The sequence below is a fragment of the Nuphar pumila genome, chromosome 6 (genome assembly GCF_984573655.1).
Source record: "Nuphar pumila chromosome 6, dmNupPumi1.hap1.1, whole genome shotgun sequence".
Lineage (NCBI taxonomy): Eukaryota > Viridiplantae > Streptophyta > Magnoliopsida > Nymphaeales > Nymphaeaceae > Nuphar > Nuphar pumila.
This window is the reverse complement of record NC_143254.1, coordinates 22,938,577-22,955,715: the sequence shown is the minus strand read 5'-3', so window position 1 is coordinate 22,955,715 and position 17,139 is coordinate 22,938,577. Positions and strand designations below refer to the sequence as shown.

Here is a 17,139-nt window from a genome sequence, read left to right as displayed (position 1 = left end):
TGACTTATATGATTCATTCTTGTGATGCAAGATATCACAAGAATGAATAAATTGAGATAATGATATAAACCTCGATTTAGTACATTTTTAGTGTCAATGGATCAAGTGAGAGAATATTGAACATTTTGGGTCTGGGTCAAACCCATAAGGTGACCCGGTTTGACACTATGATTAGTGGGTTGTTAGTGGGCAGTTAATGGGTATTAGTGGGGTGGAGGTTACGTAAATGTGGAGAGACCACGTTCAGTAACCACTCCCTGTTTTTCATTATAAATGGAGGGTTGGACTGTATGATGAGAACAATCATAAATGGTAGCCAACAACCTATTGCCCACATTCTAAAAGTTTCACTTTGGGTCCAGGGTCCTGCTCACCATCAACTTGAAGGCCTGAGCTCATCGTGGACGTCGATAGGCTAAGGAGAATGCTGAGAACCCTCACATCGCATCATGGTGTCTACCGGTACGTATTTGCATTCCGGTTTTGATTTTGCGAATATGCCAACATGGAGTTGTACCAAAATTCTGTTACAAAAACGTCAACTTTATATACAAACTAAATGGATCCAAAATCGCATCAATATACAACCTAAGTGGACTATACATGCATGTATGCATGTAGATCTAAATTTGCAATTTAGGTTGAAATCTTGGATTTGACTAATCTAGGTTTTGCTGGACTGTAAGATCTGCACCACTACCTCCCTCTTGATGTTCTTGAGTGGTGATCATTAACCAAAAAAAATCTCTTTAATGTGATAGTTGCCTCCATAACTAATAGATTCAATGGTGCATCAAGAACCATGGTGAATTCATATCCAGACAAATCAACCTCATGATACCTCTGGTTTTAGGTTTAAGTTGAACCTTGTCAGCTTTCCTTGCAAGTGAGTTTTAAAAACAAAAACTTGGACCAAGGAGAGGGCAGTTAAGAGAAAATAAAAAAGAAGGCTGAGACACTAAACTTTTTATGGTCATCTATTTAATTGGCAACTCGGTCATAACCTTTGAGATATGTGACCACATCCATAGGTTCGAGAGCTATTTGCTGACTCAGAAGTTAAACTTGCCCACTATTAAAATTTCATACAAGTCTGTAAGATTGAAAGGACTCGACTCTAATTGATTACATGAAAAACATGGGTCTTCTATGTCCACTATAGAGGCATAATTCTTATTTTCATGTATAAGTTTAACTTCATGTAACTTATAATGAATGTGCATGTGCATGCAAGTGGATCAAGTTAATTGGATAAAGTGAATCCAAAGCAAAAATTTATAAATGAGAACATCAAAAACAAGATTCAGATGTGAATGATGCAAACTAAAATACAAGCATTGAATTGGATAAAGTGAATCATGCAAAAATCTATATATCAAAAATCCAAAGCAAGGTTCGGATGTGAATGATGCAAACTAGAATCCAACGCATCGAATTATCATGGGTTTAAAACATGAGCCAAGTTCCATAGAAAGCAAACTTAGCATTACCTTATGAAGAGCAGTAAATGAACAAGGTGTGATATATCTACAAAGAATATGCACAAGAAGGTATCGTTTGGATTTTATTAATGAAAAAAAGTAAAGAACGCGATTTTTGACAGAAAATTAGAAAATATGCCTACACGATTATGCTGTGTCATGTAATTGTGTTCCTTTCAAGAATTTAAAGTCAAATAAGCGTATAAGGAGACCGGATCAGGTGATTTGATCAAGCAGCTTGGGCACGAATCCAAAGAGAAAGAGGGTGTCGTTGGGCCCACTGACATGTCCCGCTCTCATTGTTGGTCAAGCATCCAAACAAGCTATCACCTGATACTCGGTCCGATTACAGAAAAAATGTGCTCAAGCCAAAATCTTAAAAGTTTGTTCCGTTGTTCAACCCCAATAATGATGATCCGAAGAGGTAAAAGATATCACCTTAATCATGCAAAGGCATTTAAACACAGATGGAACAACAAAAACTCTTTTAAGAACAGAAAAGAGATGTTAGTGTTTATCGTGTGCCTTCCTATTTAAAATAAATACAGATCATGATGCTTAAAAATTCAGGTTTTGTTTTTTCTGAAAGAAATAAAGCAAATAGAACTAAAGATGGGAAGTATTAGTACACAACAGGGCAGCATGGTGATGAGATATCATCATGCAGCTAAAGAGAGCAGAAAACAGAACCATACAAGACCTGATTACATAAGGGAGGAAAACAAACACAGGAGCCTGGTCGGACACAGCCCCAGAGCCACCAGAAGAGATAACAAACCAAGAACTTGCAGATAGTGAAGTGGTAAGAACTTCGCCATATACTGCACAGGTTACAACAGGCAAAGAATTCAGGTTTATGAGCCAGGTAGTCTCATACAATTTGAAAACAAAGTGAAAAAATAGGACTAGAAGAGGAAAAGGACATAGTGGTCACAGAATGGCACAAGGGAAATTGGGCAATCTCGTGCTGAGAGAATGACATTCACAATTTCCCTGAGGTCAAAACTCAAAACACATGGACACTTATTTGGATAAGAAGTCCAGCATAAAACTTCTAAGACCTCGGACATTGCACCTCTCTCCATGTACACCACCGGTTTCCCGTATTTATCTGGCCAGATTGATCTGCTTTTGGGGTGAAGACTTCGTGTTGGGTATCTTCATTCAGCTGACTTGTTTGATAGCCCATCAGTTTTCTATCCCGCCTCAAAGCCTCCACCCTGTAGTTGCTATTGGAATACTTTGGATGCTGCATGAAAGAAACCTTTTTTGACCAAAGCTTGAAGGCCTAAAGAAACAGAAAATACATATAATTCAATGCCTCTGACAATTACATAAAGGTTCATTGATGCCAAAGAGTTGATAATACAAGAAAAATAGAAACGGAAGAGCACGACGAAGGAGCCCACATAGATTTAGTAGTAAAGAAAACACGCCCCGTGCTCCATTTCCAAGCTTCAATGCTTTACACGAGGACACAAAGATACAAGTTTTGCATCCTATATGTGGTAAAAAAAAAGCTACTCCAATATACAATGGCCTTTTGCATTGTATTTCATACTTTATATAGTATGAATCAATTGTAATCTATGATTCTATATTTCTATGTCACACGGTCACTTCACTTAGCATGCCTGTCCCGTGTCAATACGACATAAAACTGAACACAATACTGGACACCACATCTCATGGATACAGTCAAACATGTGTCAGATGATTAACACCATGTCTCAAACTTATCTATTCTTTTTATGAGTTTCATTGCCTATTTTGCATTTACTTGCATGGTGCCGCTTTTAAAATTTGTCATTGATTAGGCTGCATTTCAGTTTTGTTAACATAAATTTATTATTTAATGTTCTTATACACTGCCGGTCCCAAGCCCGAATAAAGGAGGAGGGTTGCGGCAGGCCAGTGACAGCCAGCATAAAAACTTAGTCATACCCTATGAATATGAATCAATATGAGAATTTCGTTGGGGTGTTCCCTACTGAGCGACGTGTTGTACTCTATAGGCCCGGAGGCAGTGATAAATGGGCAAGGGTTGATAGGTCGTCGCACAGAAGCGACGCATCACACCGGCGCCCGGGTGTGGTGTCAAATAGGCAAGGGTTCCCTTACTTTGTTGGACGGGTGGGGGTAAAGAAGTTAGTCCAAGACCATAAAATTAGGTTAGCCACTTGGAACATAGGGTCTTTAACTGGTAAGTTGGAAGAGTTTGTAGATGTTATGTGTAGGAGAAAGATTGATATTTTATGTCTACAAGAGACCAAATGGGTAGGTGAGAAAGCAAAAGTGATAGAACCTTGGGGATATAAGATTTGATATACAGGAATAAATAGGAATAGGAATGGAGTACGGATTGTTATGAGTCATGAGTTTATTGATAATGTAGTTGAGGTCCGTAGGAAGGGTGATAGGATTTTACTTATTAAATCAGTATTAGGTACGGATATTATTAATATTATTAGTGTTTATGCACCTCAAGTAGGTTTAGATGATTCTATTAAGCGCAAATTTTGAGAAGATTTAGATGGAGTAGTACAAAGGATATCTTATGGAGAAAAGCTTTTCATCAGCGGTGACCTTAATGGACATGTAGAAATTAGTAGGGATGGATTTGAAAGTATCCATGGAGGCTATGGTATAGGAGAAAGAAACGAAAGTAGAGAAAGGATTTTAGATTTTGGTTTATCCTATGATATGATCTTAGCAAACACTTGGTTTAGGAAGAGGAAGTCTCACCTAGCAACATTTAAAAGTGGGGTTAATACGAGTCAGATAGATTTTTTCCTACTTAGAAAGAGAGATAGGGGTTGTTGCATCGATTGTAAGGTTATACCGGGAGAAAGTGTAGCTACACAACATAGAGTCTTAATTTTAGATCTTAGAATTAGACAATGCCACAAAAGGGATAGACATAGGATAGATCCTAAAAATTAAGTGGTGGGCACTGAAAGGAGCTAAACAAGGAATGTTTGTAGAGCAGGTAGTTAAAGAAGTTGATTGGTGTCTTGAGGAGGATTCAGAATCAATGTGGAATAAGATAGCGGGTGGCATGAGAAAGGTGGCTAAGGAGGTATTGGGTGAGTCTAAAGGCGGTGCACTGCTAGGTAAGGATACATCATGATGGAACGAGGACGTCAAATTAGCTATTAAGGTTAAAAGAGAGTGTTATAGAAATCTAAGTAAGAGTCGTGATAATGAGAATTTGGAGAAGTATATGATAGCAAAGAAGGAAGCTAAAAAAGTAGTTCGAAACGCGAGGGATAAGGTATATAAGGAGGTTTATGACAAGTTAGATACCAAAGAGGGCGAGAAGGATATTTATAGGCTTGCAAAGATGAGAGATAGGAAATCGAGGGATCTGGGTATGGTTAGATGTATCAAAGATGAAACGCAAAGGGTTTTAGTCAAAGATGAGGAGATTAAGGAGAGATAGAAAGATTATTTTGATAAGCTATTTAATGAAAGTCATGCTCAGGATCTTGGAGACTTCTCCATTCCATTTCATGAGATGAATCGTGACTTCATGCGCAAGATTCAAAAGAAAGAAATTGTAGAGGCTTTAAAGAAAATGAAATCAAGAAGGGCAGTTGACCCAGATGGTATACCTATCGAGGCTTGAAAATGCTTGGGAGAGAAAGGTTTAGAATGGTTGACAAATTTTTTTAACAAAATTTGGCAGACAAATAAGATGCCTAATGAGTGGAGGAAGAGTACTTTGGTGCCTCTATATAAAAATAAGGGTGATATACAAGATTGCACAAACTATCGTGGTATAAAACTCATGAGTCATACTATGAAACTTTGGAAGAGGGTGATTGAGTCTAGGAAGGTTGTCATGATATCGGAGAATCAATTTGGTTTTATGCCTGAAAGATCAACTATGGAAGCTATACATCTTCTTAGACAACTTATTGAGAGATATAGAGAGAAGAACAAAGATTCGCATATGGTTTTTATTGATTTGGAGAAGGCATACGATAGAGTAACTAGAGACGTTCTCTGGTGGACAATGATAAAGAAAGGTGTTTCTCTCAAGTACATTAGTATAATTAAAGATATGTATGAAGGAGTAGTAACCAATGTCCGCATTTGTGGAGGGGTGACAACTAATTTTCCTATAACGGTTGGGTTACATCAAGGATCTGCTTTAAGCCCTTTCCTATTTGCTATAGTGATGGATGAGCTTACGAGATCAATTCAAGAAAATGTGTCGTGGTGTATGTTGTTTGCTGATGATATTGTTTTGATTGATGAGTCTAGAGTTGAGGTTAATGCTAAGTTAGAATTATGGAGACAGACATTGGAAGCAAGAGGTTTTAAGTTGAGTAAAAGTAAGACAGAATATATGGAATGTTGGTTTAGTAAGCAACGAAGCAGTGATGGGAGTGTAGTGAAGCTTGGTGAACAAGAAATACCGGTGGATGATTGTTTCAAATATTTGGGATCTATCATTCAAAAGTATGGAGAAATTGATGGAGATGTAAATCATAGGATAAAGGTTGGGTGGATGAAATGGAAAAGTGCAACTGGAGTATTGTGTGATCATAGAATGCCATTGCGGTTGAAGGAAAAGTTTTATAGGACAACTATTAGGCCCGCTTTACTATATGGTACGGAATGTTGGGCTGCCAAGAGACATCATATTTAAAAAATGAGTATAGCTGAGACGCGTATGCTTAGATGGATGTGTGGAAATACAATAAAAGATAAGATTCGGAACGAGGAGATACGTAAGAAGGTAGGCGTTGTACCCATTGAAAATAAGATGAGAGAGAATCATTTACGGTGGTTTGGACATATTCGGCGAAGGCCTAATGATGCTCCAGTTAGAAGAATGGAGAAATGGGAAAATATATTAGTTAAAAGAGGTCGGGGTAGGCCTAAGAAGACTTGGATGAAGATAATAGGAAAGGATATGAATGCTTTGAACCTCACCGAGGACATGGCATTGGATAGAAATGATTGGAGGAGAAGGATTCATGTGGAAGACCCAGAATGATTTTCTTTTTTGGTTCATATCGCCGACCCCAATTGTTTTGGGATGAAGACGTAGTTGTTGTTGTTGTTGTTGTTGTAATGTTCTTATTAACAATGATTTAGGATTGTTGCACGAGAATTGTCACTTGAGATGATATTCATGCTATATTGCTTTAAATTAAGAATTTTGAATTACATAATCATATATATTTATATTTTGTGTCCTAGATTTACAAAACCTGTGCCGTACCAAGCATGTCCATGTCTCTGTGACATTACTTGCAATTTTGTAAGGCAGGACGGCAAAAAGTTCAAAAACTGCATTCATCCTTACACAAAAATATTATCCTTGCCCTGTGATGAAAAAGATACAGATGATGGAACTCCTCCTCTCCATTCCAATTCTCTCTCACAAAAATAAATTTTTTAATAACTCAAGATTGTTAAGTTTACCTTTTCTCTCCTCTTGGTGTGTATGTGCAATAAGGGATCTAATAATATCTGATTCCAACATTATGCCAGTATCTAGCTTGTCTTCCAGGAAATCTCCATTGAATCAACAACAACAACAACTACGCCTTAATCCCAAAACAATTGGGGTCGGCGATATGAACCAAAAAAGAAAATCATTCGAGGCCTTCCACATGAATCCTTCATTCCTTCTCCTCCAATCATTTCTATCCAATGCCATGTCCTCGGTGAGGTTCAAAGCATTCATATACTTTCCTATCATCTCCATCCAAGTCTTCCTAGGCCTACCCCGACCTCTTTTAACTAATATATTCTCCCATTTCTCCATCCTTCTAACTGGAGCATCATTAGGCCTTCGCCGAATATGTCCAAACCACCATAAACGATTCTCTCTCATCTTATTTTCAATGGGTGCAACGCCTACCTTCTTACGTATCTCCTTGTTCTGAATCTTATCGTTTATTGTATTTCCACACATCCATCTAAGCATACGCATCTCAGCTACACTCATTTTTTAAATATGAAATCTCCATTGAATGCATGATAAAAATAAGGCATTTCCATAATAATCATTAACCATGTCAAAAACGAACAAGTGAGAAACCACCTAAATTATGCCTCCAGTTTAACTAAACAAACACCTTTCGAGAAACTCTAGTTATTCAACTAAAAGACTTGAAAGAATTCCTTTAGAAAGGCAATGATTTTTTAAAGAACTTTGAAGGTGGTTTACCTCCATAGGTGGAATATTTTTACCACAAATCAGCTCGCTCTCACAGAGAACTGGTGACACAGAATGGGAAAGCCCAGTTCCAGGTTTCAAAACAACATTGTATATATAGCATAGAAAATTCTACATAATCTGCAAGCCTAGTTAATTAATTCTTCATCACTAAGATGTACCACAACCCTTTAGATCACATGTCAAAATTGCAAGCAAGAATAAGTAACAGTAAGCCAACTAGCACAGAGAACAAAATTCGGGCTTGTTAAAATTTACACCACAATTTCTTTACAGAACATGTGCATGCAAATTCAATAAGAAAATATCGTTGTAATTACTCGTAAGCCACTGTCCAAGTGGACATCAAGATTTTCAAAGTATGGTGACAAAATTCACATTGTACTGAGAATAAATGACACCCATTGATAAAGTTACTTGTAGCATACCTGCCAGTATATCCAAATAGCCACCTTTTGTGGCATTAACCAAAAAAACATGGCTGGGTTATGTCTCCAAAAGACAGAAGCCACCACTCTTCTAGCTTGCAGTGTAGCTGTAAAATAGTTTCCAAGAGTAGGATGCTGCACTGAAATTCTTAAAGAGAGGTTTTCCCCAGGAGGGTCTGCCTGTAACCACCAGTTCCCAAGCATATCCTGAAATTTCCAAGGACAGTGAGAATCAAAGCAATGGAAGATAGAAGGCTATAGAAACATCGAAAAAAGCTAGTAATTTCAGGCACACCTGCTATTGTCATAGGTGTAAAGATACAAGGCTACACAAGTCTAAGAAAACATAAAAACAAGCTGGTAAATGCAAGCGCACAAGATATTGTCATAGGTTTACGACATTGTAAGAGTAACATACCAGTTTCATAACAAGAAAGAACCCCATTGTTTAGCTGTTATTACAGCGGAACCAAATTTGGTCCATGAATCAAAATTGCTGGCTAGTCCAACACCCCCACCGGGCTGGAAAACATGTGAGAAGTTGTTTAGCTGACTTTTCAATTGATATAGAATGAGGGGGATTCCTCTCTCTCTCTCTATAACTTGCACCTATGATTTCTAGCTCATTAGTTCCGGACCTTCATTAGTAGCCAATATTAACCCTATATATATATATTGTGAAGGCATAGAGAGACGTAAAGCATAAGCCTCACAAAAAAATATTTAAAAACTTTTGAAAAACTTAAAAATATACCGGAACATAAATAAATAAAAGAAATGTTTATTGATGAACCAACAACCAATAACAAATAGAAAGTTTTAAATAAATATTAAATTACTCATTAAGCACATGCAAATATGCTTTTAGATCATCTAATTTACATGCATAAAGAAAGGGTGTATATATATAAGAGAGAGAAGGTGGTAGGCTGGTAGCTGTTAACCACTTTTCTAGCTAATCCAACTAGCTAACCGGGTTTTCGAAGAGTTTTTTCATGTTTTCCTTAAATCTGACTGTTGAGAATAGGTGGTTTTAAGTAAAGTTATTTTACATTAAGATGTTATTTGTAATTTAGGTTTTAGAATGGGGCTTTATTGTAATTATGTCTTTAAGCCTCTCTCTATTTAACATAGAGAGAGGCCCTAATATCGATATGTCATTGAGGTTTTCTGTGCAGCCGTCTCTCTCTCTCTCTCTCTCTCTCTCTCTCTCTCTCTCTCTCTCTCTCTCTCTCTCTCTCTCTCTCTCTCTCTCTCTTCGCTCTCTAGGACTCGAGTCAGGTTTCTACATGGTATCAAAGCCATCGCCGATCGTGGGAGCGTGATCGAGTGTGATCAAAACTCGGCGTGGGAGCGTGATCGTGGGAGCGTGATCGTGGGAGCCTCATCTACTGTTACGTGGGAGTGTGATCGAGTCTGATCAAGGCTCCCACGATTGTGGAGGCCATCGTGATCGTGATCAAACTTCGATCCAATGAGTAAAAGAAATCAATAGAGCGATCAGGTCAGCGATGTAATTTTTTTTTGATCTGATGACAGATCTGGTCGTGTTGTGGGTTCGTGGATGCTTGTTGTGGGTTCATCGCCTCCTGTTTTATTGTTCGTGACTACCTACTGCTTCGGTGGTCGTTCCTGCCGTCAGTCTAGTGACTATCTGTTGAGAATGTGATTGTTGTTGGTAAGTCTACATATGGTTGGGGCCCTGTTTTTGGTTATTTTGACATAGCTGCTGTGGGAAATTGACTGCTGTTGGTACAATTTCCACTGAAAAAGGTCGTGGCTTCCTGCTTATTTTTGGGTAGCAATCCAACACGTGGTGGTGTTGCTCAAAAAAAAAATATGAATGACTTAGTGCCGAACTGTATATGTCTGGGGAGCTGCCCCTGTTATGAAGAAACAAATTACTGCTGCATATGCAGAAGTCATGTTAGTAGTGAGTCACTGAAGTGCTGAATCATTTTTCTGTTTGTGGGCTGCTGCTCACTACTGTCGTGGGGTTTTTTTTGTTGTTCGTGAGTGAGCAACTGCTGATTGGAATTTCAGTTGGCGTGTGAGTGTAACACACGGTTGTTTATCCTGTTTAGTTTGGGGATTGTCCTGTTTTTCTTGGAATTTCAGTTGGCGTGTGAGTGTAACACACGGTTGTTTCCCCTGTTTAGCTTGGACATTGTCCAGTTTTTCTTTAACCAGAAGTATGGCTGAAACTTCGAAATATGATTCAAAATTGGAACATATTGGAGAATATAAGGCATTTGCCAATCCATTTTCGTACGGTTCGTCTGTAAGGCTAAATGAAACTAACTATGCCAGGTGGTCCAGAACATTTATGATGTCGGTATCTGGACATCGTAGAAAACATATTTTGTTGGAAGATGAACCCACTGAAAAGGTGGGAAAATATGTTACTTGGGATGAAGATAATGACATAGTTATGTCATGGATTATGAATAGTGTCGAACCCCATATTGCAGATGGTTTAATTTATTATAATACAGCCAAACAGATGTGGGACAATCTTCGAGATACATACTCACAAGAGACTAATGTGAGTCATATCTTACAAGTCGAACAGGAAATATACAATTTACAGCAGGGAGATCAAACCTTGGCCCAGTACTATGCCTCCGTAAAAGCTGCGTTTGAAAGACTTAATGCTCACAGACCTCTCTGTTGTTCGAAACAAAAAGATCATCAAGAACAAACTATGGTTGCTAGGTTTCTTACAGGTTTATCTTCAGAATTTTCTGTTGCAAAAGTACAAATGTTGACTGGTTCGGATGTACCTACTCTTGCTGAGGCATATAACCGTCTAAGCAGACTTGCGATATCTCTTCCACATTCTCAGCCTGTGACTCAGTCATCTGCCTTAGTTGTCTCATCTGGTTATGGACGTGGAAATCTTCAGAACATCAGAGGACGAGGTCGCGGACGAGGTGTGGGAGGCAGAGGAAAGCTTCGATATACATTCTGTGGAAAATCTGGACATTTAGAAGATCGTTGCTGGGATAAGCATGGCCGACCAACCTCTTCTTCATCAAAGTCATATGTTCCTAGAGCTAATACTACTTCTCTCGAGGCAACAAAGGCACAAGAAAATATCTCTGCAAGTGACAGTAGTATAACCCTCAGTCGTGCTGAATATGATGAGCTAATAGCTCTTCGTCCTTTGAGTTCTCCCTCTCCTATTGCTGGTGTTGCCTATTCAACCGGAAATCTTCTTCATCCGACTGATAGTAAGTGGATTATTGATTCCGGTGCATCCAGACATTTGTGTGAAAATTCACTTATTTTTTCAGATCTAAAGGATATTAAGGCTCAGCTTGGAGTCTCATTAGCCGATGGGAGTACCTCCCCGGTTGTTGGTCAGGGAAATATTTCTATATCCTCCTCATTACAGTTGAAAAATGCTCTTCATGCTCCAAAATTTCCTCAAAGTTTACTTTCTGTGAGTTGTCTTGTAAAAGAACAAAACTGTAGAGTAATATTTGATCCAATGGGTTGTCATTTTCAGGATTTGCTGACGGGGAAGAAGATTGGTGGAGGCTATGAAGAAAAAGGAATCTACTACTTACATCATCCAATGGGTACTGTTCATGCTGCAGTGGAACATTCATTTAGTCCTGTTCAGTGGCATCGTCGTCTTGGTCATCCTTCATTGTCAAAGCTTCGTTCGGTCTTTCCTCAGATTCCCTCCACCACATCATTTCAGTGTGAAGCATGTCAGCTGGGCAAGCATCATCGAAGTTCGTTTCCTTCGAGTCAGAGTCAGTCTAGTAATAAAGTCTTTGAACTTCTTCATGCAGATGTATGGGGTCCTAGTAAGATTCCTACTAGGACTCAGTGTCGATACTATTTAGTTATTGTTGATGATTTCTCTAAGTTATCATGGGTGTTTTTAATAAAGGAACGATCTGATGTTCCAAATATTATCAAATCTTTAATTCTTGAAATAAAAACTCAGTTTGAATCTAGTGTCAAGATTGTTCGCACTGATAATGCTCTCGAGTTTAAATCAAAAAGTTTGGTTACAGTTTTACCAAGATAATGGCATCCAACCACAAACTTCCTGTGCCTATTCATCTCAACAAAATGGGGTGGCTGAGCGAAAACATCGTCACCTACTTGATGTTGCCAGGACCATTATGATCCAATCAAATGTTCCTGCGTTATACTGGGGAGATGCAATTTCAACTGCTTGCTATCTGATCAACCGCATGCCTTCCTCTTCTGTGGGTGATCAAATTCCAATTCATATCCTAAAACCAAATACCCCTCTCTTCTCCCTCTCGCCCAAAGTGTTTGGATGTGTTTGTTTTGTACACAAACTTGGCCCTGACCGTGATAAATTAGCTGCTCAAGCTACAAAATGCATATTTATTGGTTACCCCAAAAATCAAAAGGGATATCGATGTTATGATCCTACTTCTTGCCGAGAGTATGTCAGTGCGGATGTATCTTTCTTGGAATCCACTCCATATTACTCTAATACCGGTTCCCCGCTGCAGGTTGATCCAGCTGAGTCATGTCCATTACCTATACCTCCTTTTCCCTTGGAATCCGTGCCCTCATTCCCGAACCACACTTCATCCTCTTCCAGATTTCATAATCCTCCATTGGTATATGTGCGTAGAGATCCACTTCCGCAAGTGCCTCCATCTTCCTCTTCCCCTGAGGTAAGTTCTACTGACAATATTGATCTTCATGATGATAATAACAGGCCGATTGCTCTACGAAAGGGGACACGACAATGTACTTTATATCCCATGTCTCATTTTGTCTCAAAAGCCAGAATTGGAAATCAGTTGAAATCTTTTATTTCAGCTTTATCTGCTGAAGTTATTCCTCTGAACTATCAGCAGGCAGAGCGTGATACTCGCTGGAAGATGGCCATGCAAGAAGAAATGGATGCCTTAATATCTCAGCATACTTGGGATCTAGTTGATTCCCCAGCAGATGCTGACATTGTTGGATGTAAATGGGTATATACGATAAAGTACAAATCTGATGGCTCAATTGAACGGTACAAGGCCAGATTAGTAGCCAAGGGCTATACTCAGACATATGGTATTGATTTCTTTGAAACTTTTTCTCCTGTTGCACGGATGGGTACCATTCGTCTTGTTCTCTCAGTAGTTGTGCAACATGGTTGGAACCTGTACCAATTAGATGTGAAAAATGCATTTCTATATGGGGACCTATCTGAGACTGTTTACATGCAACAACCTCCAGGATTTGATCTCCAGGTGAAGGTTTCCTCTCCCATGACCATGATGTGCGATAACAAAGCTGCAACATATATAGCAAACAATCCTGTATTTCATGAGAGAACAAAGCACATTGAGGTTGATTGCCACTATGTAAGGGATATGGTTCAAGCGGGTCATATCACTACCCAATATCTAAAGTCGGAAGACCAAGTTGCAGATATGTTCACAAAACCTCTTGCCAGACCAAATTTTTCAAAATATTGTGACAAGCTGAGCATGATTGATATCTATGCTTCAGCTTGAGGGGGAGTGTTGAGAATAGGTGGTTTTAAGTAAAGCTATTTTAGATTAAGATGCTATTTGTAATTTAGGTTTTAGAATGGGGCTTTATTGTAATTATGTCTTTAAGCCTCTCTCTATTTAACATAGAGAGAGGCACTAATATCGATATGTCATTGAGGTTTTCTGTGCAGCAGTCTCTCTCTCTCTCTCTCTCTCTCTCTCTCTCTCTCTCTCTCTCTCTCTCTCTCTCTCTCTCTCTCTCTCTCTCTCTCTAGGACTCGAGTCAGGTTTCTACAATGACCATACAGTTGTGTTCTACATGTTTGATTTACTAGGAAACGACTCTTGGATCATCCGATTCCAATACACAGCTAGGTTTTCATAAGGTTTAAAAATCCAACGGTCTAAGATTTTTCTAAATATTCAAGGTTTAAAAAATAATATTTTTAACAAAACAACATGATCCAAGTGTCGTTTCCTAGTAAATCGACCATGTCGAACACATCTGTATGGTCAGATTTGAGTAAAACATGGGAAACCCTTTAAGAGCCCAGTTATGTGGGTGGTTAGCTAGAAAAGTGGTTAGCAGACACTTGGATCATGTGTTTTTGATAAAAAAACATGATTTTTAAGCCTTGAATATTTAGGAAAATATTATAATGTTGAATTTTTAAACCTTATGAAAACCTACCTGCGTATCGGAATTGGATGATCCAAGAGTCCATTCCCATAAAATCAAGCATGTAGAACGCATCTGGACAGACATATTTAAGGAAAACACACACACATCTCTCTCTCTCTCTCTCTCTCTCTCTCTCTCTATATATATATATATATATATATATATATTGCTACAATTGATTGTACCTACAATCAAGTTTGAATCTCATGATGTGAATTGTTTTGACACAATCTAACCTCATAAATGTGTTCAAATGCTCGATTTAGTAGGAATCATCTCTTGCATCATGTTTTTTCGATGAATAAAAACATGATTTTGAGTCGGGAAAAATCAATGCCTTTACAGCCATTGATTTTTTATTGCCAGAAAAAAAACTATATACAGGTTGGATTTTGTCGATCCAAAAGCTGGTTCCCACTAAATAAAACATGTAGATCACATCTATGGTGTTGATGTGAGAAAACAAAAAAGGGTTCTGCCCATTTGCTAAGTTGATTGTACCTACAATCGACTGTAGTAAATATTAACCCATATATATAGGGTGAATATTTGGTGCTATTGAAGGCATGGAACTCTCTCTCCCTCTCTCTCTATATATGTATATATAAGGTTAATATTTGGTGTTATTGAAGTTATGGAACTGAGTAAAAATCAGTTTCTTCATGTTTTTATTTTTTTTTAGAATGAAATCTACAAGGTTTGTTAGTAGAAAATAATTTTTGACATGTAAGTAGGTTTTCTAAGGGCTTCAAAAATCACCAACCCATAATGCACTAAAATTTCATGACTCAATAAATCATATTTTTAGATCGAAATAACACGGTCCAAGGTTTGATCCTTAGCTAGAAAACCATGTTGAATACATCTATGCAGTCAGATTGAGCCAAACAAACTTAAACCTATGATTTTGAGCTCAATAGTTTTGTGCCTTAGCACCAAGTATTAATTCAGTATATATGTTTATATTCTGTTAGATAACTGAATATATATATGTGTGTTGTCACAACAGAATACACATGTATATATGTATATATATCAGAAATACAGAATATATATATGTAATTATATGTACACCCACCCACCCACACATACATAGTGCCAAATAATAAAACAATTTGATTTTTTTTTTTGGGAGAGAATAAAATTTTGGGAGGAAATAAATGAAGGAGAAAAAGAAGAAGAAAGAGAAGGGAAGAAGACGTAGAAGAGAAGATGAAGAAGAAGGAAGAAAAGGGAAGGAAAACAAGAGGAGGAGGAAGAAGAAGAAAGAAGCACATACCTAGATGCTGGAGTTGACTCACCGAAATGTGGGTTGCCGGAGGTGAGTGGGTTGTCTAGAAGGAGTGAAGGGAGAAGAAATTGGAGTGCCCTAACCTCTATCACGCCTCCTCTCCCCTCCTTTATGCCTATTTCAAGAAAAAAGGACTTTTGGTCAAATGGAGGCTTTGAACTTCCATTTGGCCAAAGCAATTGAGATGTTAGGCACGCCTCGTAGCAAGGTGTGTGTCTCAAGGAGCATGAAGTGCACGCCTCAATTATGCCTCACCCATGTGTTAAGTTGTACATGTATATATATTTGATTCATATTATACATATATACATATATATATATATATATATAATTTATAATGATGTAATAGGTAAATACTCAATAGGGGTATTTTGGTCATTTCAGTCCTTGTAATAGGTTGTGCCTCTAATGGGTACTTTTACTTTATTCTTTTTTTTGTCATTTTCTATTTTATAGGGACTAGTTGGTCAAATACCAAATAGAACTCTTGGGTTCTTTTTTGACTAGTCAATAGAGTTGTTGGAACAGTCCAACAGCTCTATTGAGAACTCCCTCTTTCTTGTATGTGTATAAATAGGGGTTTTTATCCCCTTTCATTTCTTAATGCTTCTCTTAAGCATTCATGCTCAATAAAATGTATATTTCTTATATTCTTGTGTTCTTTTAATTCTTTTATGTCTTGTATGTACTTAGTGTTTGTGTAGTGCCTTAGTGCTCCTGGATTATCCCTTAGTTGAACTTGTGTATGTGCATGTGTACTTTGTGTTTATGATTATGTAAGCCCTTAGAGACTTTTGTTTTGTATTTTCGCATATTTCATTACATGGTATTAGAACCAAGAAATCTTTCTTGGTATTTTGCTTTTCTTTTGGGTCTTAAGATTTTTTTGTTCTAGTTTGTGCTTCCTGAAGGATTTGTAATCGTTGTGTGGCTTGAATTCAAAAAAAATCTTGTCTCCGTATGTATATTAAACCTTTAGGGTTATTTGAGTTATCTATCTCATGCATTATGCATGAGAAAACACTCATTTTTTCTTCTATTTGAAAAGTTATTTGTTATTTTTATTAAAAACTAAAATCTCTAAATGCTTTTCAAATTATTGTTGGTTTTATTTTTATTAAATGTTTTATAAGGTTTATATGTATCATATTCAAAAAATGAGTGTAGCTGAGATGCGGATGCTTAGATGGATGTGTGGAAATACAATAAAAGATAAGATTCGGAACGAGGAGATACGTAAGAAGGTAGGTGTTGCACCCATTGAAAATAAGATGCGAGAGAATCGTTTACGGTGGTTTGGACATATTCGGCGAAGGCCTAATGATGCTCCAGTTAGAAGGTTGGAGAAATGGGAAAATAGATTAGTTAAAAGAGGTCGGGGTAGGCCTAGGAAGACTTGGATGGAGATGATCGGAAAGGATATGAATGCTTTGAACCTCACCGAGGACATGGCATTGGATAGAAATGATTGGAGGAAAAGGATTCATGTGGAAGACCCAAAATGAATTTCTTTTTTGGTTCATATCGCTGACCCCAATTGTTTTGGGATGAAGGCGTAGTTGTTGTTGT

General features: G+C 37.8%; 1 protein-coding gene across 2 annotated transcripts in view; it reads right to left on the bottom strand.

The window, feature by feature from the left end:
* Nucleotides 1-1,966: 1,966 nt before the first annotated feature.
* The window catches only part of LOC149834323 (DUF1365 family protein), a 32,673-nt gene continuing 17,500 nt past the window's right edge, over nt 1,967-17,139 (bottom strand). The window contains exons 4-5 of one of the 2 annotated variants that reach the window (XM_090011340.1): nt 8,109-8,315; nt 1,967-2,769 (exon numbers count right to left, since the gene is read on the bottom strand). In XM_090011340.1, coding sequence (XP_089867466.1) covers nt 2,536-2,769; nt 8,109-8,315 — 441 coding nt within the window. In that variant the 3' untranslated portion in view covers nt 1,967-2,535. The remainder of the gene's footprint in view (nt 2,770-8,108; nt 8,316-17,139) is intronic. The other variant, XM_090011341.1, reaches the window with a different exon arrangement.